The sequence below is a fragment of the Bos taurus genome, chromosome 19 (assembly GCF_002263795.3).
Source record: "Bos taurus isolate L1 Dominette 01449 registration number 42190680 breed Hereford chromosome 19, ARS-UCD2.0, whole genome shotgun sequence".
In the NCBI taxonomy this organism is placed as follows: Eukaryota; Metazoa; Chordata; class Mammalia; order Artiodactyla; family Bovidae; genus Bos; species Bos taurus.
In genome coordinates, this window is record NC_037346.1 from 53,769,277 (window position 1) to 53,792,227 (window position 22,951).

The 22,951-nt window shown below is 59.0% G+C and overlaps 2 protein-coding genes across 33 annotated transcripts in view; one reads left to right on the forward strand and one right to left on the reverse strand.

The window, feature by feature from the left end:
* The window catches only part of DNAH17 (dynein axonemal heavy chain 17), a 94,548-nt gene extending 75,715 nt beyond the window's left edge, over positions 1–18,833 (forward strand). For 4 of the 6 annotated variants that reach the window (XM_059878351.1, XM_024981011.2, XM_059878352.1 and 1 more), the window contains 17 exons: positions 70–192; positions 1,708–1,912; positions 2,424–2,588; positions 3,214–3,354; positions 3,584–3,754; positions 4,157–4,279; positions 4,795–4,988; positions 7,689–7,837; positions 8,891–9,018; positions 10,561–10,788; positions 11,444–11,635; positions 15,048–15,227; positions 15,586–15,768; positions 16,393–16,575; positions 16,773–16,916; positions 17,376–17,601; positions 18,384–18,833. In XM_059878351.1, coding sequence (XP_059734334.1) covers positions 70–192; positions 1,708–1,912; positions 2,424–2,588; positions 3,214–3,354; positions 3,584–3,754; positions 4,157–4,279; positions 4,795–4,988; positions 7,689–7,837; positions 8,891–9,018; positions 10,561–10,788; positions 11,444–11,635; positions 15,048–15,227; positions 15,586–15,768; positions 16,393–16,575; positions 16,773–16,916; positions 17,376–17,601; positions 18,384–18,631 — 2,983 coding nt within the window. In that variant the 3' untranslated portion in view covers positions 18,632–18,833. The remainder of the gene's footprint in view (positions 1–69; positions 193–1,707; positions 1,913–2,423; positions 2,589–3,213; positions 3,355–3,583; positions 3,755–4,156; positions 4,280–4,794; positions 4,989–7,688; positions 7,838–8,890; positions 9,019–10,560; positions 10,789–11,443; positions 11,636–15,047; positions 15,228–15,585; positions 15,769–16,392; positions 16,576–16,772; positions 16,917–17,375; positions 17,602–18,383) is intronic. The other 2 variants (XM_059878354.1, XM_059878353.1) reach the window with 2 other exon arrangements.
* The window catches only part of PGS1 (phosphatidylglycerophosphate synthase 1), a 67,438-nt gene that overhangs the window by 12,252 nt on the left and 32,235 nt on the right, over positions 1–22,951 (reverse strand). For 4 of the 27 annotated variants that reach the window (XR_009491549.1, XR_009491547.1, XM_059878150.1 and 1 more), the window contains one exon: positions 17,927–22,494. The exons of 4 other annotated variants lie outside the window; for them this stretch is intronic. The gene's annotated coding sequence lies outside the window, so the exon portion shown is untranslated. Of the gene's footprint in view, positions 1–17,926; positions 22,495–22,951 lie in introns of those variants that run through there. 19 more of the 27 variants (XR_238821.4, XR_813465.3, XM_005221241.4 and 16 more) reach the window with 11 other exon arrangements.

The window sequence follows — 22,951 nt, forward strand, 5'->3', positions numbered from 1 at the left end:
CCTCCTGGGGCACACGATTGCGTGGTCACCGGGCCCCGAGGCCCTCACGACCTGATGCTGTGCCCACAGCTATCTGGACATCATCGAGCAGGCCATCTCGGAAGGGGACACCTTGCTCATTGAGAACATTGGCGAGACCATCGACCCGGTTCTGGACCCCCTGCTGGGCAGGAACACGATCAAAAAGGGAAAGTGAGTGACAGGTCCCCCCACGTGAAGGTCCTCAGCGCCGAGGTCTGGCCTCCGGACGGACAGGAAGGGCAGAGCCTCTGCTTTCCTCGGAGCCGCAGGGGCTTCAGCACAACGCTGACGGGCGTGAGCGGGGAAGCCCCCTGGGAGGGGCCGCCAGGAGAGCAGTGGTAGGTCCACATCCCAGTTAGGGAGGAAGACCTACACCAACACGGCATCAGCGATCGCCTGCAGACGGCCATCCTTCACGGTCATCTTTTCTCCTGTTTTCATGCATTTTGCAAATCTTGAACCAGTATTATTATTTCTTCCTATTTAGCTGAGATTCATATAACGTAAGTTAACCAAAAGTAACCAATCCAGTGGCATTTAGGACATTCACGCCTGGTTTCTCTGAGTATCTTTTCAAGCTGTAGTAAGCATGCATACTTCGTTCTTTTTACAGCTGAATAATATTCCATTCTGTGGATCTGCCACATTCTGTTTATCCATTCATTGGTTGATGCACTGAGCTTATGTTACTTTTCTAACATAAAAACGTAAATCAGCTTTAAAAATGTAAATGTCGGAGTCGACCTGAGCCGCCTATAATTGCAGGGCTGTGGGCAGAAGCCCAGAATAGAGATGACAAATGTGGTGATATGCTAGATTCTGAGGAAGGCCTGGCTTGAGTGGTGATACCCAGGGGTGAAATTAGAGGCCCCCCCAAAAGTGAGCTCAGCCAGAAATGGGGTAGCAGAGGGGAGAGCCAGAGAGAAGCAGCCCCCACCAAGGACGAGCCAGCCCACATTCCTGGCTGCTCATCAGATTAGCCCAGGGAGCTCCTGGATGTCCTGGTGTTCTGAATTTGGGGGCCAGTGTCTTTCCGACGTTAATGGCCTTGGGGTGCATCCCAGGCCTGAGTGTTTCTTCAGAGGCTCCCACATGAGTAAGACATGCAGCCAGGGCTGAGTGAACTCTCCTATAAGACCAGAACAGACCAGCCAGAGAAAGAGCAGGTGCTTTCTCTAGAAAGGCCGGTGGCATCCCAAGAAGGAAAGGTCTTCTGTTTTCTTTTTTCACAAGTTTCAGATTATTCATCAGGGTGAGCCCCGACACAATACACCATGATTTTATGTGTTTTTTTATTAAAAATTTTTTCCTTTTGTTATTTTGGCTGCATCGGATCTTAGTTGAGGCTTGAGGGCTTAACTGTCCCTCTGCAGGTGGGATCTTAGTTCCCCAACCAGGGATCGAGCCTGCATCCCCTGCTTTGGAAGGCAGATTCTTAACCCCTGGACTACCAGGAAGTCCCAATTTCATGTACATTAGAGGGAAATGGTTTCCTGGTTAAGTGGGAAATTGTGCAGATGGCTTCTGGAAGACCTTCATTCTAAGCAGCTTTATAGTGAAACATTTCATTTAGAAGTCCAGACTGTCCTCCCGGGCTGGCGGGAGTCCCAAGGGAGTCTGTGCTGCTGTCCCGAGGTCACCCGGGGTTGGGGGGGCCCTCCTAATACCTCCCTCCACGGACCACAGGTACATTAAGATCGGCGACAAGGAGGTGGAGTACCACCCCAACTTCCGTCTGATCTTGCACACCAAGTACTTCAACCCCCACTACAAGCCCGAGATGCAGGCCCAGTGCACCCTGATCAACTTCCTGGTCACCAGGGACGGGCTGGAGGACCAGCTCTTGGCCGCCGTGGTGGCGAAGGAGCGCCCAGACCTGGAGCAGCTAAAGGTGCGATGGGACGGGAGGAGCAGGGCGGGCGGCGGCTCGGACCGAGGGGGCAGGTCTCCAAGACCCACACGTCCGGTGACTCTGAAGGGGCCCCTGCTTGTCACACCGAGTGTGCTTTGTACGACAAAACGAGTCACTCCTCCTCCCCAGCTACCCCCAAACCTGATTCTAAATCAAGTGACAACTTCACTGAGAGAACAGGAGTCCACAGTGGTGCCCCGGACGCCCAAAAGCACTGAACTCCTGCCCCACAAGAATGTCTCTGCTACCAGCCCCAGTGTACCAGTCCCCTCCTGGGCTGTCCGAGCCACACCCGTGGGCTCTCAGGGGTCCCCGGCCCCCACATCTCCCACTGTGGTTCCCACACCCTTGCTGACTGCTCATGACAGGCAGCTGCAGGGGCCTCGGCTAAGCTGTTGAGAGGCTCTGAACCCCCGAGCGCCCCCAAGATGGGGAGGCCAGGCCGTGCCAGCAATTGAGTTCCCTTCCCGGGTCTCTGCCCCTCTCGCAGGCGAATCTCACCAAGTCCCAGAATGAATTTAAGATTGTTCTGAAAGAGCTGGAAGATTCTCTGCTGGCCCGGCTGTCGGCCGCATCGGGGAACTTTCTGGGAGACACTGCCTTAGTGGAGAACCTGGAGACCACCAAACATATGGCCAGTGAGATTGAGGAGAAAGTAAGAAACCGTCTCAGGGACCCACCCCCTCGTACCCCCAGCCATAGCACACAGCGGGCATGGCAGGTGGGCTGACGGTCATTGAGAAGAGAAGTCCCAGCCTCACCGGGGCCCCAGGACAGGGTGGGGGGCACGGATGCCCACCAGGCACGTCATCTTCATCTGCTGATGGACATTTAGGTCATTTCCATGTCTTGACTGTTGTGAATAGTGCTGTTATAAACACAGCGGTGCATGCATGTTTTCGAATTATGGTTTGTCTAGTTATACGCCCAGGAGTGGGATTCCTGGATCATATGGTAGTTCTCTTTCAAGTTTTTTGAGGAATCTTCGTACTGTTCTCCATCACGGCTGCACCAACTTACATTTCTACCAACAGTGGGAGCAGCAAAGGTTTCCCTTTGTTCCACATCCTCTCCAGGACTTGTAGGCTAAATTTTTAATGAAGGCCATTCTGTCTGGTGTGAGGTGACACCTCATTGTGGTTTTGATGTGTATTTTTTTCTAACAGTCAGAAACGGTGAGCATATTTCCATGTGCCTCTAGGCGATCTGCCTGTCTTTGGAGAAAGTCTACTTAGGTCTTCCGCCCTAAGTGACTTTGGTTTGTGACTGCTTGTTTCAAGGTGCAAGAGGCAAAAATCACAGAAGTTAAAATCAACGAGGCGAGAGAGAACTACCGGCCGGCCGCAGCGAGGGCATCCCTGCTGTACTTCATCCTGAACGACCTCAACAAGATCAACCCCATCTACCAGTTCTCACTCAAGGTGCGGCTGCCTCCAGGCCCGGGGCTGTGGCCCTCGGGTCCGGGCTGCAGGTGTCCGTGAGGGGCGGGAGTCGGGGCACCAGGTCTGACCAGCACCAGCCCAGGGAGTGAGGGTCCGAGCAGTGCCCCCAGACCCCGAACCCCAACGGAAACCAACCAGAGCCAGCATGGGCGGCGTGGAGCAGGCTCAGGGGCCGTGCCCAAGCCCCTGCCTCCGGTGACACCCCCAGGCCTTCAACGTGGTGTTCGAGAAGGCCATCCTGAAGACCACCCCCGCCGACGAGGTCAAACAGCGCGTGATCAACCTGACGGACGAGATCACCTACTCGGTGTTCATGTACACGGCCCGCGGGCTCTTCGAGCGCGACAAGCTCATCTTCCTCGCACAGGTGGCCTTTCAGGTAACGTCCGGCCTCGGTGCCCTGGGACCCGGACACGAGGAACCCCCAGGGGCGAGGTGGGGGGGTGCAGGGGACACTTTGGGGGTGCTGGAGATGCAGAGCCTCAGGCTCCGACTCAGACCCAGTGGCTCCAAGCCCCCACTTTAACACCATTCCTGGTGACCAATGGGTTTGAGGCACTGCCCTGGGACACCCCTGAGTTCATCCCAGGGAAGGAGCCCTGATGGGAGCCATCGAAGCGGAGGGAAAAACCCAAGCGAACTTTTTGGCCGACCCAATAAAAACAAACGAGGGGCTGGTCAGTGTTTCCCCTGCAAGTGGGGGCCGTGCGCCCCTGTCCGCCCACCCCCCGCCCCCCACACAGCTGCGGCACAACAGCTAAGCCAGCCCCCCACCTCTCAGGTCTTGTCCATGAAGAAGGAGCTGAACCCAGTGGAGCTGGACTTCCTCCTGCGGTTCCCGTTCAAGGCCGGGGTCGTGTCGCCCGTGGACTTCCTGCAGCACCAGGGCTGGGGCGGCATCAAGGTTGGTCTCAGACCCTGAACACCGCGTTCTCTCCCTGCCTCGCTCTCTTTCCTGCCCAGCCCGAGTGTGTTTACTAGACGCTCGGAGCCGGACGTTTAGGAGAATAGGGAAGGACTGGGGAGTGATGGGCTGCCTGCCAGCTCACGGGGACCCTGCCGTCCTCCTGGGTCATAGCAGGTCCATCATCACACCCCTGCAGGTGGCAAACTGATCCCCCTACTCACCTCCAGGCAAGTGTGCAAAATGTCAAGGTCTGAGTCAAAACGACCAGAGGAAGGTGGTCCCCTGGGATGAGCAGGCCCCCCCCAACATTCCAAAGCCCCCCACATCCAGAAAAGCAGCCGAGAGTCACATCCCTAGATCAGATTCCTCCTCCCTCATCCCAGCGCTTTCTCTGGTTTGCCTCCAGCCCCCAGCAGCTCATCGTTTGATCCGTCAGGCATCTCCCAGAGCCTAGGGGCAGGGTGCCCCCCTGGGATAGACAGGGGAGAGCTGAAAGTGTGGTCTGCCCCCAGGCCCTCTCGGAGATGGATGAGTTCAAGAACCTAGACAATGACATTGAGGGGTCTGCCAAGCGGTGGAAGAAGCTGGTGGAGTCAGAAGCCCCAGAAAAGGAGATCTTCCCCAAGGAGTGGAAGAACAAGACGGCGCTGCAGAAGCTGTGCATGGTGCGCTGCATGCGGCCCGACCGCATGACCTATGCCGTCAAGTGAGTGCCCCGCCCCGGGCCCCTGCCACTCCCACCCCGCCCACCGATCCCCGTTCTGAGCTCTCGGAGCACTGGGGTCTCCAAAGGTGGCCAATGGGACTCCCCGCCTCCCCCGATGCTGGGCGAGGACACCCTGAGCTAAGTGACAGGAAGACAAGACTCCCTGGGTCTGCCGCCAAGATTAAAAAAAAAAGCCTGGGCGCTAACAGCCTGCGCAACCACACGGGGTCCTTGTAGGATGCTGTGGGGACGGAATTGGCAGAGCCATCAGTATCGGAGGACATGCGTGGCCGCAGTGACTGGACTTCAAGTAAATCTTTTATTTTTACGGCTCATTTGCAAAGGGAACAGTTGTGATTTCGTGAGCAACCTCCCTGGACCTGAACCACCTCCAGGACCGGAAACTTAAGCATTGAGTTTCAGCTCCTGGCTCCTTTCACTCCCCAGAGCACACAAAGACTCCAGGAATAGCAGCCGCTGTAACACACGCACACCAACCCGGGCAGACCACTGTGGTGTCGTGGGGAAAGGAGGAACCAAAGCAGGCCCCGTTCTCTTGGAGAGGCTTCTTGGTTTTCCACTTGTCCCAGTGGCCTGAAAGCCACCAGATTTCCCAAAAGACGCCCACGTCCCTCGAAGAATTCCCCTCTGACAAAGCAAAGGCCTGACTCACACCCACCGGTTGCTCAGGGACCAGTTCGTTTCTGTTTTGCTTTGTTTTCCTGGGACGAAAGAGGAACGGGACCCGGAGGGGTTCTGGGCGCAGGAGGAAGCAGGTAGAGTGAAGCCAGACATCACGTCACAGGGAGAGAGCAGGACCCTCCTGGGCTCAGCGCCAGAGGAAGGATGGACAAAGTCTGAGGAAGACCAAGGGGAAGGGCACTGGCCATCCCTCGGGACGCCGCCTGCCGGGAGAGCTGAGCACGTGTGGGTGTCCAGGCCCACTGCCCCCAGAGCGCTCGTGAGTCACCCAAGTCACACAGGAGAAAGGGCACCGGGACCATGTGGGCGACCATGAACACCAGGCGCTCCCATGTCACGCTCTGTGATGGAGGCGAGGAGAGCAGATTCACCTCCCCAGTGAAACGGGAGCGGAGCTCAACAGCAAGGAGATCCAGGTCCAAGTCCATGGCGAATAATAACACACAATCAGCAAGAGCCTGGGCGCCAGGTGCCGGGCGCCCCAGAGCCTCCCACCAGGTTCACTCGGCCCTCCACCAAGCCCTGGAGCCCAGTGCCTTCCCTCCTCCCGTCCACAGGCCCCAGGAAGGTCACTCGCCCATGACAGACAGGGAGCTGGCATCAGGCCCCCCAAAACACCAGCCGGATCTGTACACCTGGCACCAAGCAGGCCACTGAGGGTGGCTCTGGTACCCACGTGTCCATGACGCAGCGCCAGAGCAGCAGAGCCCAACCGGAACCAGGTGCCTGCTGTTCTGTGTCATCAATTCGTCCGCACAGAGTGACCACGTGGCCCGGCCACGTCAGGAGCAGCAGTGAGCTCGTGACATTCCTGCCCCGGGGTGGGACCTGCTACCTCCCAGACGTCCTTCCTGGGCAGGGATCCCCACAGTGACGTTCCAGGTCAATTTCAAAGGCAGGAGCTGAACATGACTGGAGGCCTTAAGCAGGAGCCCCCCGCAGCCTGGGGTCAGCACTGAGCAGGAACCCCCCCAGCCTGGGGTTGGCACTGAGCAGGAACACCCCTCTACTGGCCTGGGGTCAACACTGAGCAGGAACCCCGCCCTGGCCTGGGGTCAGCAACGACTCAGGAGTCTGTGCAGAAGCCAGTAAAGGCCAGACTACAGGGTGGGGGTGGGGTGCAATGAGAGATGTCACTCCTGCGGGAGTAGGAAGGCCCACCTGGTGCCCGCCCGCTAACTCCCTGTTGACTCCGAGGGGTGCGTTGACATGACCAGGCCCACCTGAGGGTCTTCACGATGCTCAGAGCCTCAGGTTGCTGACCCCTTGGGAGTCATCTCCTAAGGAGGCCGCCATCCTTTCCAAGACCACATTGGACATAAGTTTAGCTCCCGTGGCTCATTCAGACACAGCGAGCTCAGCCACCTGTGGTCAAGAGGGAGGGGCAAAGACCTGAGATGAGATGCCCAGAGTCACCCTAGGAGGGGCCTCAACTGACCCCAGCCTTGTCAGGGTCAACACAGAGCCTGGGGCTTGGAAGAGAGAGGTGCTTATGTGAAGAGAATTTGGGGTTTTTCTGTGACTTTCCTGAAGGTGCATGTTTTATGGTCCTTGGAGCTCGTCAAGGCGGCTCTAATATACATGTCCTTCCTCCTCGGGCCCCTGGGAGATCACCAGGACCCTTAGATGGGTCTGGGTTCTGCTCCTTGTTGCTGCCTTGGTCTGGAGAGCGGACAAGTGTGCCAGAAGCAGGAAGTCTCTAGGGACAGGCCTCTTCCTTGGGAGCAGAGGTGTGCTCACCTGAACGCCGTGGCACCTTGAGTCCCGTCCTGGCTGGCCTTGTACATCTTTGAAAGCGGGGGCAAGAGCCTCTCACCTGTCCATGTGCAGGTGGATGGGAGCCAAGGGCGCCCCAAGCAAACACCACACACGGCCTCCCTGCTTACAGGAGGTGCCAGCAGAAACTGGCTTTCCACCTAGAGACCCTTCTCTGCCTCAGAAAGTCCCCCAGGGAAACAGGCCCTCCCCTTTGGGTCTGACCGAGTGTTGTCCCCTCAGGAACTTTGTGGAGGAGAAGATGGGCAGCAAGTTCGTGGAGGGCCGGAGCGTCGAGTTCTCCAAGTCCTATGAGGAAAGCAGCCCCTCCACCCCCATCTTCTTCATCCTCTCCCCGGGGGTCGACCCCCTGAAGGACGTGGAAGCCCTGGGTAAGTGTGGCCGGCATGAGGCGGCATCACGGGTCCAAAGCATGGAGACCCCTCCACTCCCGGCAGCAGGGCAAGTGCCTGACACGCAGCAAGGACTGCTGCCGGGGTCCTGTGTGCCGCTGGTGGGACCGCGAGGGGGTGGAAAGATGGCCGGTGGTCCCTCCCTAAGTCACACGCAGAACTGCCGGACGGCCTGGCACGCCCACTCCCGGGGACATTCCCCAACACACACTTCACAGGGACCAGCTCTCACAGCGGCCAGAAGGCAGATCTTCTGGCCTACAGGCCCACCAGCTGATGAATGGCTGATCCTACCGAGGCGAATCCATGAAAGGCTCCGTGGAGACACGGACGGACAACAGATTTATGCACGTGGGGGGAGGGGAGGAGAGGCTGATTTATGCACATGGGGGAGGGGAGGAGAGGCTGAGGTGTATGGACAGAGTGACCTGGAAACTTGCATTACCGTATGTTAAGTAGCCAATGGGAACTTGCTGTCTGTCTCAGGAAACTCAAACAGGGGCTCTCTATCAACCTAGAGGAGTGGGATGGGAGGGAGCTGGGAGGGGGGTTCAAAAGGCAGGGGATATAGTATACCTATGGCTGGTTCCTGTTGAGGTTTAACAGAAAACAACAAAATTCTGTAAAGCAATTATCCTTCAATAAAAAAATAGCGCTGACCCACCCTTGCAACATGGACAGCAGAGAGAACATTGTGCCAGAGGCAAGGAGCCATGTTCTACAATTCCTTGTCTCTGAAACGACGAATCCATAGAGCCAGAAGGCAGATTAGTGGTCCCCAGACGCTGGGGGGTGGGGGCAGCGGGATGGGTACAGGGTCTCCTTCTTGGACGATGAAAATGTCCTGGAACCAGAGAAACGGTTGCACAACATTGCGAATTATGACATGTCCCTATTAGAGATGGCTTTCAAAGCAGTACACTTTGACCTTTTGTCAAATTTTAAGAGAGGGTATGGAATTCCAAGCTGTGGATCACGGAATCTCTGTTTTTGTCATTCAGCCTTCCCCGTGCTTTTCCTGTTTTTCTTCAGGGAAAAAACTGGGATTTACCATAGACAACGGGAAACTCCATAACGTGTCCCTGGGGCAGGGACAAGAGGTGGTGGCCGAGAACGCCCTGGACGTGGCGGCGGAGAACGGACACTGGGTTATCCTCCAGGTGCGGGGGAGAGGGTGCCCACGCCCCTGTGGGTAGGGGACGCCAGTGCCCCTGGTGGGAGGGCTCCCCAGGGCCTCAGCACCCGAGGGGATTGGCCTGAAGGCCAGAAGGAAGGGATTCGCGTTCACCAGCCTGGCTGGGACTCCTGCAGCCTCTGGAGCAGGGCTCGGGGCAGGAGTCTCCCACACCAAGCACGGCTCCGCCTGGTCAGCAGGTGGCCTGGGGCGTCACCGCTGTCCTGGTGCTGCAAGTGTGGATCCTTCAACAGTGAGAAAGACATCCTCCCTCCTCCCCGTGCTGGCTCGACCGCCCGTCCTTGGCCCTGCAGCCTGTCCAAGTCCCCACCCTGGTCCGCCCCGGGTTTGGCAGACCCCGCAGCAGGGCAGACCTCAGTCCACGGGGCCTGGCCCGGCCCCGTGTGGGGATCCCGGGTTTAAGTCCTTCTCTTAGTTCATTTTCTTTTACAAAAACGATCTCCACTGTAAGTCCAGTTACCATCTGTCAGGAAAGACATTACCTCACCTTCCCCACCATGCCTGTGACTCATCTGTTTTGTAACTGGAAATCTGCGCCTCGTAATCGCCCTTCCATTTCTCTCCTCCCACCACCCCTCTGACAACCACCTGTTTGTTTCATCTATGACTGTTACGTTTGTCCATTTGTTGTTTGGATTCCACACGTAAGTGAAATCATATGGTATTTGTCTTTCTCTGTCTGACTTCTTTCACTGAAGCATATTCTCTAGGACTGGCCACGTTGTTGCTGATGGCAAAATTTCGTTCTTTTTTAGGGCTGAGTAATATTCCATTGTGTGTGTGTGTGTGTGTGTGTGTTACATATATACACCACATCTTTTTTGATATTATCATGCACTCTGATTTTATATTTTAAATCCCATGATACATTATTGCTTGTTACAGTCAAGAGATATTTTTAAATTTACCCACAGTCACCCCATCCAGTGCTCATCGTTCCTTCATGTTTTGCTGTGCTTCTGTTCTATCCACTCACCTACTGACGGGCACTTAGGTTCCTTCCACACCTTGGCAGCTGTAGACAATGCAGCTGTGAACACAGCTACGTGTATCTTTTGGAATCGCGTTTTCATTTTCTTGGATAAATGTCCAGAATTGGGGTTGCTGGGTCACAACACAGTTCTATGCTTCATTTTCTGCGAGGAACCTGCAAACTGCTACCCACAGGGGCTGCACCAATTTACAATCCCACTAACAGTGCACGGGGGTAGCCTTTTCTCCAGGTCATTGCTTTCCACCCAAGCCTCTCAGAGGAGGGGCGGGGACCATGTAACCCAGCATCAGGGACCCAGCCCTGATGCTGGGTGGAGGGTGGGAAAGACTCACCGAGGCTGGAGGCCCTGAATTAACTGAGCACCAGCCTCGACTCCGGGGCCTCAGTCACTGGGTGAGATGACCCAGTGTGGCCAGCGCCCCGGGGAAGGGCAGACGGCAGGGTCGGGACCGCTGCGGAGGGGCCTGTCCTGGGGAGGAACGTGCAGGTGCTGAGCCCTGGTCTTGGCCGCAGAACATCCACCTGGTAGCCCGGTGGCTGAGCACCCTGGACAAGAAGCTGGAGAGGCACAGCGCCGGCAGCCACGATGACTACCGCGTGTTCATCAGCGCCGAGCCGGCCCCCAGCCCCGAGAGCCACATCATCCCCCAGGGCATCCTGGAGAACGCCATCAAGATCACCAACGAGCCGCCCACGGGCATGTACGCCAACCTGCACAAGGCCCTGGACCTCTTCACGCAGGTGGGACCCCTCCCCCGGGACCCCTCCTGTGCTTTTCACCCACACTTTTCCCTACTGGGACCCCTCGACAGATGTCTGCCCCTGATCTGGCTTTCTGGCCCCAGGCCTGCCGCCCCCACAGAGCACTTGGCCTCCGGGTGGTGCTCGCAAGCCTGAACCGGGGAGGAGGACACTGCTTAGCTTCCAGAAGCCTCTCTGCTCAGAGCCACCTGCTTAGCAAAGACCAGTTAAAATCTCACCTGCCCAGAGAGAACTAGCATTCAGACTCAGGGCTGAGTCTGCCTTTCCCTAGGGCCACCTGCTTTCAGAAAGGCTTTGCTAAACACCCCCTCCCCCTTCACAGGTTGTTTTTGGAGAGTCTGGGATGTGTAGACGATGAGGAAATGTTAATAATTGCACAGGAATTATATTGGGGAATATTTTATTTGGAAGAAGTATCAGTAATTTGACTTGTATCCTATACTTACGTGATACAGTTGCATTCAAAGCAAAGACAAGCAAGCATTCTCTACCCGACTTTACAGACCAGCGCAGAGCAGTCAGGGGCCTTAGGGCCCACCCCTATCCTCCACCCGTGAAGCAGCCAGCAAGGATGGCCTGGCCCCGCCGGGGCACCCGTGTGGACCCCACCTGACCCGGGTGTGTCCTCCCGCAGGACACGCTGGAGATGTGCACCAAGGAGATCGAGTTCAAGTGCATCCTCTTCGCCCTGTGCTACTTCCATGCCGTGGTGGCCGAGAGGCGCAAGTTCGGGGCCCAGGGCTGGAACCGGTCGTACCCCTTCAACAACGGGGACCTCACCATCTCCATCAACGTGCTCTACAACTACCTGGAAGCCAACCCCAAGGTATGGGCCAATCTGGTGCCCGCCCGCCCACTCCATTGCTCCGTCTCATGTTTAAGAGACGTTCCCTTGGGTCCATAAGCCAAAGGAAACCTGACTGCATGAGGCTCCTCGTGACCCCACCCATCTGACAGCATGGTTAGCACCCAGGCCCTGATCGGCCCCTCCAGCAGTCCTCGGCTGTCTGGCAATTTTTATGACTCCATGAGGGTCAGCATCTTTGGGAACCCGCTCATCCTGCACCTGAACAGGGATTCCCCCAGAAAGGCCAGCCTCCTGGGCAGTGTGGTGAACTGGGAAAAGCCGAAGAAGGGCCTCGGGGGCTGCAGGCCTCCCCAGTCAGTGTCTGGAGGCAGAACACAAGATCAGAGGGCAGGCCAAAAAAAAATCTCTCTGGAGACACAGAGCACTTCCTTTCGTTCTTGTTGAAAACGGAGACAAACGTGTGAGGCGCTATGAAAGCCGCCGTGAGGGCTGCAGAGAGGCAGCTCAGCCAGGAACTCTGGCTGGAGGGCCCCAGCTGGCCTGTCTGTGGCACAGAGTGGGGACTTGCGGGCGTGGGCCTGAGGTGGGGTGAGTCCACACGCGACCAAAGCCAGAGGCGGCCATGGCCTGGGGAACCGAGAGCCGCCCGGCCTCCAGCCTACTGCGCTCCTCTCGGGATCTCCCACATGGAGCGGGGCCCTGGCACAGGACCTGTCTCTGTGAGCCCCCACCAGGAGGCGGCAGAAGGGGACCCCATAAACCCTGGGCTCCTCCGCACTCCTGCACAGCAGCACCTTCCTACACTGACTGCGGTGGACATTCTGCTGGCCCACAAAGCTCCCAGGGCACCCAGACTGCTGGGCCCAGTGCCTGAAGGCCGAGACACGCGCCCCAAGGATGTCTGAAAGCCTGAGGCTCAGAGCACCCCCTCCAAGCTTTAGGGGCTAAGAGACAAGGGGTGGAGAATACCCCCTGCCCATCGTAAGAAAGCTCAGATGCACTGGGAAGAGGGGAGACCTGGGCCAGCTGTCCTCAGACCCTGGAGGAAGCGGACCTCCCAGGACGGCCGCCACCCAAGCCTGAGACTGGAATGTTTGTTTGCTCAGTTCCTGGCAAAACACCCAACCCCAGACAAAGCAGGAGGGCAGACCGGGTGCAAGCCGGCCCTCCTCGGGGAAGGGGACGGCAATCTCCGTTTGCAGGTGCTGGTGAGGGTGGGGGTCACTTCACCTGTGACAGGGTCTGAGCTGCACGCCAGCGGCACATCTTACGACACTCGCACAAGTAAACAGACGCAGGAAGACGTGGAGGAAGAATTGCATCATCACAGTAGCTTCGTCAGAGAAGTTCTCTCCGGGAGATTCGAGTGGGAGGAGGAGTGGTGCTGGGAGCTTGTAACGACATTTACGCAGAAGCTTCCCTCGTGACACACAGAACCTAAGAAACCACTTCAGGACGCACACCGTGTGCTCCCATGACCGCCGGCGTGAGGGACGTTCGGCGTCCCGCTCAGCAGCATGTGCTCAGGCCTGGGACCGGGGCCTGCAAGGCCCAATCGTCCCTCATTCCAGCCCGTGGCCCCAGGGAGACAATGTTGAGTAAACACCTGCCATGAGGTCACCCGCCGCCCACAGCCCCTCCGTCCTCCCAACTCTGAGAAAGTTAACCCGGACTCTAGGGACAAGGCCTGGCAACTCGTCTCTGAGCAGCGCTCCGGGGACTCCATCCAGCAGGTGGGCACACAGCACCCGCCCCCGGGGGTCAGTCCCACCAACCCCCTACCCGACCCGCAGGGAAGGGCCGTCCCACCAAGAGGCCGTTTGAGGAGACCAGGGAGGCAGAGCGTGGGGTGTACCTGACCCCACTTGGCAGGAGAAACAGAAGCTGTCCCCGAAGCAAATACACAGAATGCAGAGAAAGCAGCTCAGCACATACTCAAGATAACCAAGCAGAGAGAAAAAGTGAGAGTCACAGATGACAACGAAGAGGAGATTAGTATTCCAAGTCCAAGTTCATGAGAGCACACCAGACAACTGAAGTCCCAAGACAAGTTCTTGGGACTTCCCTGGCGGTCCAGTGATTGGGACTCCATACTCTCACCTTCGACGGTCTGAGCTTGATTCCTGGTTGGGGAACTAAGATTCCCACATGTTGTGCGACTCGGCCCCAAAAAAAAGTCAACAAGTTCTTATTCAATTAACTTTAACTTGTCTGTTCTTGGCAGCCAGCTGCCATCCAGGCAGGGCACTGCAGGAGCTGCATCAATGCCCACCTTGCCCTTAAGGAGTCGCAATCCTCAGAGAAAATAAGTGTGTGCGGTGAGGTCCCAGGCCGGGCGGTACATGTGATGCACAGCATGTCTCAACAGAGAGCCACAATACACTCTGGGTTTCAAAAGCTTGGTGCAAAGCTAACAAAAAAAAGTGAAATACCTCATTCATAATTTTGATGCTGAATGCCTGCCGGAACAATCTTTCCACTTAAGTGGCTGCTGGAAAATTGGAAGTCTCGTTCATGGTGTCCCCGTGTGGCTCTCACTGCTGGACAGCGTTCTGCAGGAGGAGCAGCTACGCACTGGGATGAGAAGCAGGGAGGGGACAGGTTCCCAGCAGTCGGGGGTGGGGGAGATCTGCACCCAAGTGGCTTCAGAGGAGTGCAGTCGTGGCATGTGGTGGCCAAAGGAGCGGCACCCCAGGCCAAGGGCACAGCGTGGAAGCTGGGGCAGAGCCGAGGGATGCACGGAGAGACCCGGCCACCAGCCGGGGGATGCTTGTGTGTGCTGCCTGGTTTGGTCGGGTTCCCTCAGGGCAGAACCAGGCTTTGGGATCGGGGAGAGGGTACTTGCTGGAGCTGGCTCTGCTACCGGAGCCCGCGTGGGCAAGGCTACTGGAGTATGCTTGGGACCAGGGCCCTGTGGGTGGGGTCAGTGAAAGACCCACTAGACTGTGAAGACAGGAAGAACTGCGCTGCGTGGCCAAAAAGATCGCCAGTGCCCCAGAGCCAACACTCTGTCCATGGAGAGTTACTGCTCTTGTTGGAGATGGTGGTGAAGGGAAGGGTCACAGGCAGCTCCCCGTTCCAGCCCCACGTGGGGGAATAAAGGGAGCGGAGGACAGGCGGGCTGCGGGGGTGGGGTGGGCCTGCGGGGACTCAGTGCCGGTGCCAGGGGACTCATGTCAAGGGAGATCGTGGAGGAGGGGTGGGCACAGGGCCAGGGAGACGGGGTGGAGGCTGGAGAGCCCCTCATGGGAAGAGGGTCGAGGAGGGGCTGATCCCATTCAGCTGCTGGCTGGAGTCAGAGGGGAGGCAGGGCCAGCCCTGGGCCTGGTGACCGAGGGTAGCGGGTGACCCTGCAGAGCGGGTGGGGAGGAAGGGGCAAGGGCGACATGAGGGCCTGGCAGGCCCCCTGACAGCAGCTGTCCCCTCGAAGGTGCCCTGGGACGACCTCCGCTACCTCTTCGGGGAGATCATGTACGGCGGCCACATCACGGACGACTGGGACCGCCGGCTCTGCAGGACCTACCTGGCGGAGTACATCCGGGCGGAGATGCTGGAGGGGGAGATCCTGCTGGCCCCGGGCTTTCAGATCCCCCCCAACCTGGACTACAAGGTGAGGAGAGCGCCCTCCAGGGATGGGGTAACACATGAGACATGGGCGCCCTCCGGGAGGCAGAGCAACAGGGGAGTGCTAGCCCGTGGGCTCCCTGGAGAGGACCTCCGTCATGGACCTTAGCACGGACCCTCCAGGAGGAAGCCAGCGGGCAGGCAACCCAGAAAGAGGGTTTGAGAGGCAGCCTCCACAGAGCAGGAGGGGAAACGCCCTCTCTGCAGTGGGGGGCAGCCCCAACAGGGGGTTGGCCCAGAGGGCAAGGGGTGGACGGAAGGTTCTGGGAAACGAGGCTTCATACGAGGACAGTGCAGGCTCCAGCTCGTGCGGCTCTCCCTGCTCACCTAGCCCCCTTTTGCAGGGCTACCACGAATACATCGATGAGAACCTGCCCCCCGAGAGTCCCTACCTGTACGGCCTGCACCCCAATGCGGAGATCGGCTTCCTGACGGTCACCTCGGAGAAGCTGTTCCGCACCGTCCTGGAGATGCAGCCCAAGGAGACAGACTCGGGGGCTGGCACTGGGGTCTCCCGCGAGGAGAAGGTGGGTGTCTGACCCCAACCCGGCAGGGAACCTACAAGCTGGCTGCTGCGGCCCCAAACTAAGCACCACTAAGCACCGAGCGCTGAGCTAGAGAACGCCATCCCCACAGTGCCTCCCTCCCCAGGGCTCTGAACCTCGGCCCAGCCCGGCCCTGCCCCGCCCTGCCCCGCCAGCACGGGGAAGTCGAGATTCTCGACTGGAGCGGAGCCTCGGTGCTATGAAGCCCCACAACCTTTTCTCCCATGACTGACCAGAGGTCTACGGGTGGGCAGTGGTATAAGGGCCCACCATGGGGCCACCCCTTGAGAGGGTGTGACCAGCACGTCCCCGCAGACAGCTCCCACCAAGGATAGGGTCACGACCCCACGACCACCGGGTGACCTCATGGGGGAGGGAGGCATCTTCAGGAGGTCTGAAGGCGCCGGGTAAAGCGGCAATGCTCCTGAGGGCACAGCCAGATGGCCCTGACGATGAGCCCGGGGCTGCACCCCCACGGTGCTTTTCCTGGCAACTCCGCCTGCCTCACTCCTGGGCTTGGAGGTGAACTTCGGGGCAGTGTCCTGGCCTGGCACTGGGGCAGGGCTGGGGCCCAGTGACACGAGCCGGCTGGGGACTGGCTTCCAGGTGAAGGCCGTGCTGGACGAGATCCTAGAGAAGATCCCGGAGACGTTCAACATGGCCGAGATCATGGCCAAGGCCGCTGAGAAGACCCCCTACGTGGTGGTCGCCTTCCAGGAATGTGAGAGGATGAACATCCTGACCAATGAAATGCGGCGCTCGCTGAAGGAGCTGAACCTGGGGCTGAAGGTCAGAACGGGGCAGCAGGACCCGGGGCGGGACCTAGATGCGGGCTGACCACCCTCGGCCATGGGCCAATGAGCCTGAGGCCACTGAGCCGCACCCTCGAGGTCCCTGGGCTGGAGAAGTGGGCACCTCAGGGCCAGTGACGCCTGGGTCTGCATCACTGCTGAGCGCCCCAGCACCCCCGACTGTGCGTCCCCCAGGGAGAACTGACCATCACAACCGACATGGAGGACCTGTCCACAGCCCTGTTCTATGACACCGTGCCCGACTCCTGGGTGGCCCGGGCCTACCCCTCCATGATGGGCCTGGCGGCCTGGTACGCCGACCTGCTGCTCCGCATCAGGGTAAGGACAGCCTTCCGGGGAGCCACTGCGCGCTCAGCAAACCCGTCCCCAGGGCCTGAAGAGCAAGGCTGGGGAGCGGGAATGTGCCGAGGTCCCCGCTGGCCCGGTCTTGCTCAGAGCAGGGCCGAAAGCGCCTGGGCCACACCTCAGGGAGACAGGCCTCAGAGTGCAGGCACTTCCCCTCGAAGGAAGCCCAGGGTGAGCTAGAGGTGTGAGCAGCTCCTGTGGCCAGAGATGCAGAGGCCCTCCCAGCAGGTCCAAGAGGCTCCAGAAACACCCGTTGGGGCGGCCACCTCATGGGGGTACCAGGGATGGGAGCAGCAGCCTTTCAGACTCGAGCCTCTGACACTGAGCGCCCCCCGCCCAGCGAGGGGAACCCGGGCAGGCGGCGGGGGCCCGCTGCCCACCGCGGTGTGGGGGCGGGGTGGCTCCAGCTCGGCCCCGCCCCTGCCCCTCCAGGAGCTCGAGGCCTGGACCACGGACTTCGCGCTGCCCACCACCGTGTGGCTGGCTGGCTTCTTCAACCCCCAGTCTTTCCTCACGGCCATCATGCAGTCCATGGCCAGGAAGAACGAGTGGCCGCTGGACAAGATGTGTCTGTCCGTGGAGGTGACCAAGAAGAACCGGGAGGACATGACTGCGCCCCCCCGGGAGGGCTCCTACGTCTACGGGCTCTTCATGGAAGGTAGCTGGCGCGGGCGGCACAGGGCCCTGGAGCCTGGTGTGCCTTCTGAGGGCGGAGGGCCAGAAGCCAGCCCCACCCCACACCCAAGGGCATGGCAGCCTGGCCCTCCTCGGAGCCCCGTGAGAGGCCATCACGTGGCCAGGTCCCAGCAGCCGCGGGGGGCTCAAGGCCGGCGCTCACTCAGCCCCCACCCTGTCCTGCACCAAGCGAAGCCGGACAGGACCGCTCTGAGTTGAGTGCCAGCCCCTCCCCTGCGACAGATGTCACCCCTGTAGTGGGGGTGTCAGGCCCCCTCCCCACATCCCCAGAGATAAGCACAGCAGCAGGCGTTCTCCATGTTTATTGTGGAATTACAGGAAATCTCAGCGTCATTAAATAGGGTGAGTAGAAATAAGTCCGGTTCAAGGAGGCAACAGTTCAATGTGTGTCTACACGTTTACTGCGCACGGACAGGACAGACGCCACAGGGGAGGGGAGCGGGGAGCTGTAATCGGTCACTTTTAGCTGGAGTTAGTTTCCTGCCCCTGACAACACCACAAATGTAAACAATGGAGCCCAGGGCTGGGCTGGGCCGTCCCTCAGACGTTGGCAGTGAGAAGCCCCCCACCACACCCTCTGCTCGCAGCCCCACGTGTGGTGATCCCAGTGCCAGTCCGGCCTCGGCACATCGCTGCAGGGGTGGGGGTGTGAGCCAGGCCCCGCCCCTCCCTGCCAGCGAGACAGACGGGAACCAGTCACCTCACCACGGACCACCCTGACCCTCAGGTGTGCCATCCCTGCAGGAGCTCGCTGGGACACCCAGACCGGAGTCATCGCTGAAGCGCGGCTGAAAGAGCTGACGCCAGCCATGCCTGTCATCTTCATCAAGGCCATCCCTGTGGACCGCATGGAGACCAAGAACATCTATGAATGTCCCGTGTACAAAACACGCATCCGTGGTCCCACCTACGTCTGGACCTTTAACCTGAAAACCAAGGAGAAGGCAGCGAAGTGGATCCTAGCGGCCGTGGCGCTGCTCCTCCAGGTCTAGCTGGAGAGAGGCCCACGCTGCCCTGGGCCAGGTCCTGACTGCAACTTCAGATTCACAGCTGGGATCCCAGTCCTGCAACTGTCATTTATTTTCACAGGAACTGATGGTTGCTTTTTGTTCTCCTAAATAATCGAGGCACTTCATAGCACATCTGGACTAATCAGAGGCGGGGTGGATAGGATTAAAACAATGATGCTACTGAGCCAGGCTTGTCTGATTCACTGGAGCTAGCCTTCAGCTCGGCGCCTGGTGGCCACCAAGGGCCTGGCACAGGCCTGGGGGCGAGGCCCCGATTCCCAGCAGCTGGAGGAACAACCCAGGACCCAAACCCCCAAATCCTGACTTCCCACAGGGGCGGCTGGGTTAATCTTCCCCCATCAGTGGCCTGGAGGGTTAGAGCTGGAGGCAGTCCCACCCTTGGGCCTGATGCTACATGTAAACACCCACCACTAAGGGGCCAGGGCGTTCCGTTCCTGTATAAACAGGAGCTGCCACCTCCACAGGCTCTGTCTCCTAAAGCGTCCTTCCTTCTCTGAAGGAAGGAAACCTCCCTCGGTTATGGTAATGCCTCCTCCCTGCCCCAGAAATCTGAAAAACAAACTGTTTCCAAAGAGGGGCCATTTCCATGCACCTCAAGTACTTCCCTGTCAACTGCCCACTTTCTGAAATTGCTGGGAACCGGAGGGACCACTATGAACGCGTGTCTGTGCCCTGAGAGGTCACAGTAAACGTGCTCAGTGCTGGGCAGCACCTTCGTTGTCCTTCAGCTCCCGCCTTCTCCCCAGCAGTGCTCACTTGTTGCCACCACAACAGACTTTAAAGCAAAGTGCATAATAGACAAAGAAGGGTGTCACATAATAAAGGGATCAATACGAGAAGATGTAACCGTTACAGGCGCACCTAAACATATAAAGCAAACGTTAACATGTGCAAAAGGAGAAAGACAATAACAGCAGCAACGGGCTTTAACACCCATTTACAACAATGGACAGAAAAATCAATAAGGAAATAGTTGTCTCAAATGACGCATCAGACCAGTAGGACTTTCTAGATAACTAGCGCACATTCCATCCAAAAACAGAATGTACGTTCTTTCAAGCACACGTGGAATGTTCAGCAGGAGGCATCGCGTGCTAGGAAGGAGACCAGGAAATACCTGGAGACGACGAAAATAAAACGCCACTTTCCAGCATCTGTGGGATGAAGCAAAACCAGTTCTAAGACTTCCAGGAGATCCCAGCAATACAGGCCTACCTCAAGAAATGAGAGAAATTTCACACAGCCTAACCCACCCACCATCTAGGAATCAGAATCAGAAAATGAAGAACAGACACCAAGTCAGCCGAAGAGGGCCGGCTGCTCAGCAGCCAAGAAACCCTGGGGTGAGTGTGTCCTCGGGCACTGCAACCCGGGCTGAGCATGGCAGTGGGCACCAGGAGGGCCAGGGCCCCCAGCCCCCCGTGCTTCTAGCACAGGAGACAAGGTTCAGGAAAGGTGGCCCCCCACGCCCTCCACACACAGCCTGCCCACGAGCCAGCAGGGAAGGGACGAGAGGTGGCCCATCTCATTGCACCCTGAGCTCCAAGGGGCGCAGGTGGCTGCCCTGGTGCCGCTCCTGGAGCTGCCCCGGGAAGGCCCCCGTCTGACGGCTGGGGGGCGGTGTCCCTATCGGCAGCCAGAATGACCTCAGCAGGACCGAGAGCAGCAAGGCCCAGACCTGCCTGACTCTGCATGGCCAAGCCGAAGCACGTAGTTCAGAAAAGCAGCTGCGCTGCCCTTGAGGCTGCCCCAGGGGACGGGTGCAAACAGAGCGAGAAGCGGACAAGGCAGGCGGCGAGCAGGGCCCGCAAACTCCAGAAACAGACGCCGGGGGGGGGCGGGGGGTGGGGGGGCTCATGCGCTGGACCCTCAGTGTTTCCTGGCTTAAAAGCAGAGTAAAGCAGCCTGCCCCCCCAACCCCACACTCCCCGCGCCAAGAAAACAAGGGCCTTGCTTTCTAAGTTCACCTTGATCCTGAAGTTTTGTAAAAACCTTTTTCCAAGGATTCTCATCCAATCCATGGGTAAAGAAGCAGTCCTCGAAGGCCCACCTCTGGGGCCAATGATCTACAACAATCCTGGGTCTGGTGGGGCTGAGAGGGAGAAGGAAAAGTGTCCCTCAAACCCTCCCTCCCAGGGACCTGGAGGATCCACGCCCCTTCAGCAGCAGGGGTTGTGGCCAGAGTCTGGATGCCGGGCAACCGCCTCTGCTGGCCAGAAGGGGCCACTGTAGCCCGTGGTGTCCAGGCTGGAGGGACAGGAGAGCCACCACTCTGACTGGAGAACACAGGCCTGCCGGTGGCCACCACGCAACTCATGCTAATCCCTGGTGATAACCACAGAATGCGGAGGTTTTCCAATTTTGCCTCCAGAACCTGAAATAAGACAGTCATTCATTCTACATCACACACGGCGAGTCGATAACAAAATTCTCTCCATGCTGTGAGACGATTCACCCTGGAGCTGCAATCCGGTCTCAGAGATAGAGCCTGGGACGAGCGCTGTGCTGCATCTGAAAGTGCCGTGAGCCCAGCAGCAGTCCCGGGGGAGAAGGGTAGGGGCCCAGGCTGCGGTGAGCCCCAGGGGGAGAAGGGAAGCCCCCTCCCCCAGGACCGTCCTGAAGGCAGGCGGCAGACACAAAGCAAGCAGGCTGCCTACTGCTCAAGCCCGGCTGTGGCGCAGGCTCGCTCTGGGCCCACAGCCCCTGCAGGAACGCAAACGCTGTTTACCGAAAGCCTCCCTCCAAACAGAAACCCAGTGCCCGGCACATTCCTTTGGCTTCCCTCCTCTGATCGTCCACAGGACAACTTAATAACTGGTTTGAAGACAGTGTTAACTGATGTGCTGCTGCCCCTGGGCAGCGTGGCTGCGGCTCCACCCCACTCCCCACCGGAGAACCGGCAGACCTGTCTGGGCCCGGGGGCGGGGCCAGGGCCGCTCCAGGCTCAGATGGGGTGCCCCTAGCCCCGGAGCCCCGGCCTCCCAGGACCCACGCGCGAACGTGACCATCGGAGCTGCCAGCCCTCCGCAGGGAGACACGGCAGGTAGGGAATCCCATTTGTCTCCCCCCACCCCCAACTCCCTGCCACCACCCCGCCCCTGCCAGGGGTGAGGGCCAAGCCCTGGGGCCGTGAGGCCTCCTCTCTGGACCTGAAGCACCAGTCCTCTCTTCAAGCACCTGAAGGTGTGCAGAGTGGGCCACACCAGGCTGGGAGGTTTTTGAAATCTGCTCCCGGAGACCCCAGGGGCAGGGGAGGAGTGGCCCCGGGGAGAGAGAAACAGCAGCAGGTAGAAGAGGCAGCTTGGGGGAAAGGAAAGCATCTGCATCTCAGCCTTTAAGCATTTTTTTACTCTCTGAATTTTTGTGTTATCTGAATAAAGTAATAAAATGTTGAGAAAAAAACGAAGTGAGAAAATGCAACCTTTTAAAGTGATGAGGAGAGAACCGTGACCCCAGGACACACACGGGGCCAGCACGGGCCAGGCTCGGCCGCTCAGCCTCCTCAGCCTCCACCCTGTGCTCCCGCCTGCTCGCTCTCCTTCCCCCACAAGCCCCTCTGCCTGGCTGGACCAGCGGAGTCTGCCCCAGAACGTCCCACCCCGAGACTGATCCACCTGGGGCCAGGTCAGGGTCTAATGAGATCTGAACCCAGAGGGTCACTCAGGAGAGACCCCACCCCTGACGGCAGCCCTGGGGGCCGTCCCACGAGGCTTCCTCTTGTCCCCCCCTGGGACACAGCTGGTGGCCCGGGGCCTCGGGGCTCTCGGCAGGCTCCTGGGTGGGCAGAGCGAGTCCCGCCGCCAGTCACTGAGACCACCACGTGTCTGCAAGCACAACCCAGGAGTGTCGGGGAGACGGGGTCACAGCCTGTCTGAGGCTCCGTCCGTCCTGCACAGCCCAGGCAGCAAGCCCGGGTGCCCCCACCATGAGCGCTGCCCCTCTGCCCCCGCTGCCTTCAGAACCCCGTGCTCCGCGACGGACAGTGGGCACAGAATCTACCCCGGTGTCCGGCAGCCATGAGGCCCTGGCCCCAAGGCCGCCTCCGGCCCCCATGCGAGCACAGACACGTCCCACCACGTGACCCCACCACGGCCCTGGGACCTGACGGAGGGTGAAAGGGCCACCTCATTAGCAGCAGGCTTCCAAGCCTTCGATAACCACCCATGACCCCAGACACACACCCCTGGGCAGGTAACCAAGGATGGACCAGAGAGCCCCCAAGCCCCTGTGAGAGGCCCCGGGACCCCAGCTGGAGAGGACCGCCCGTGGCCCCTAGTGACC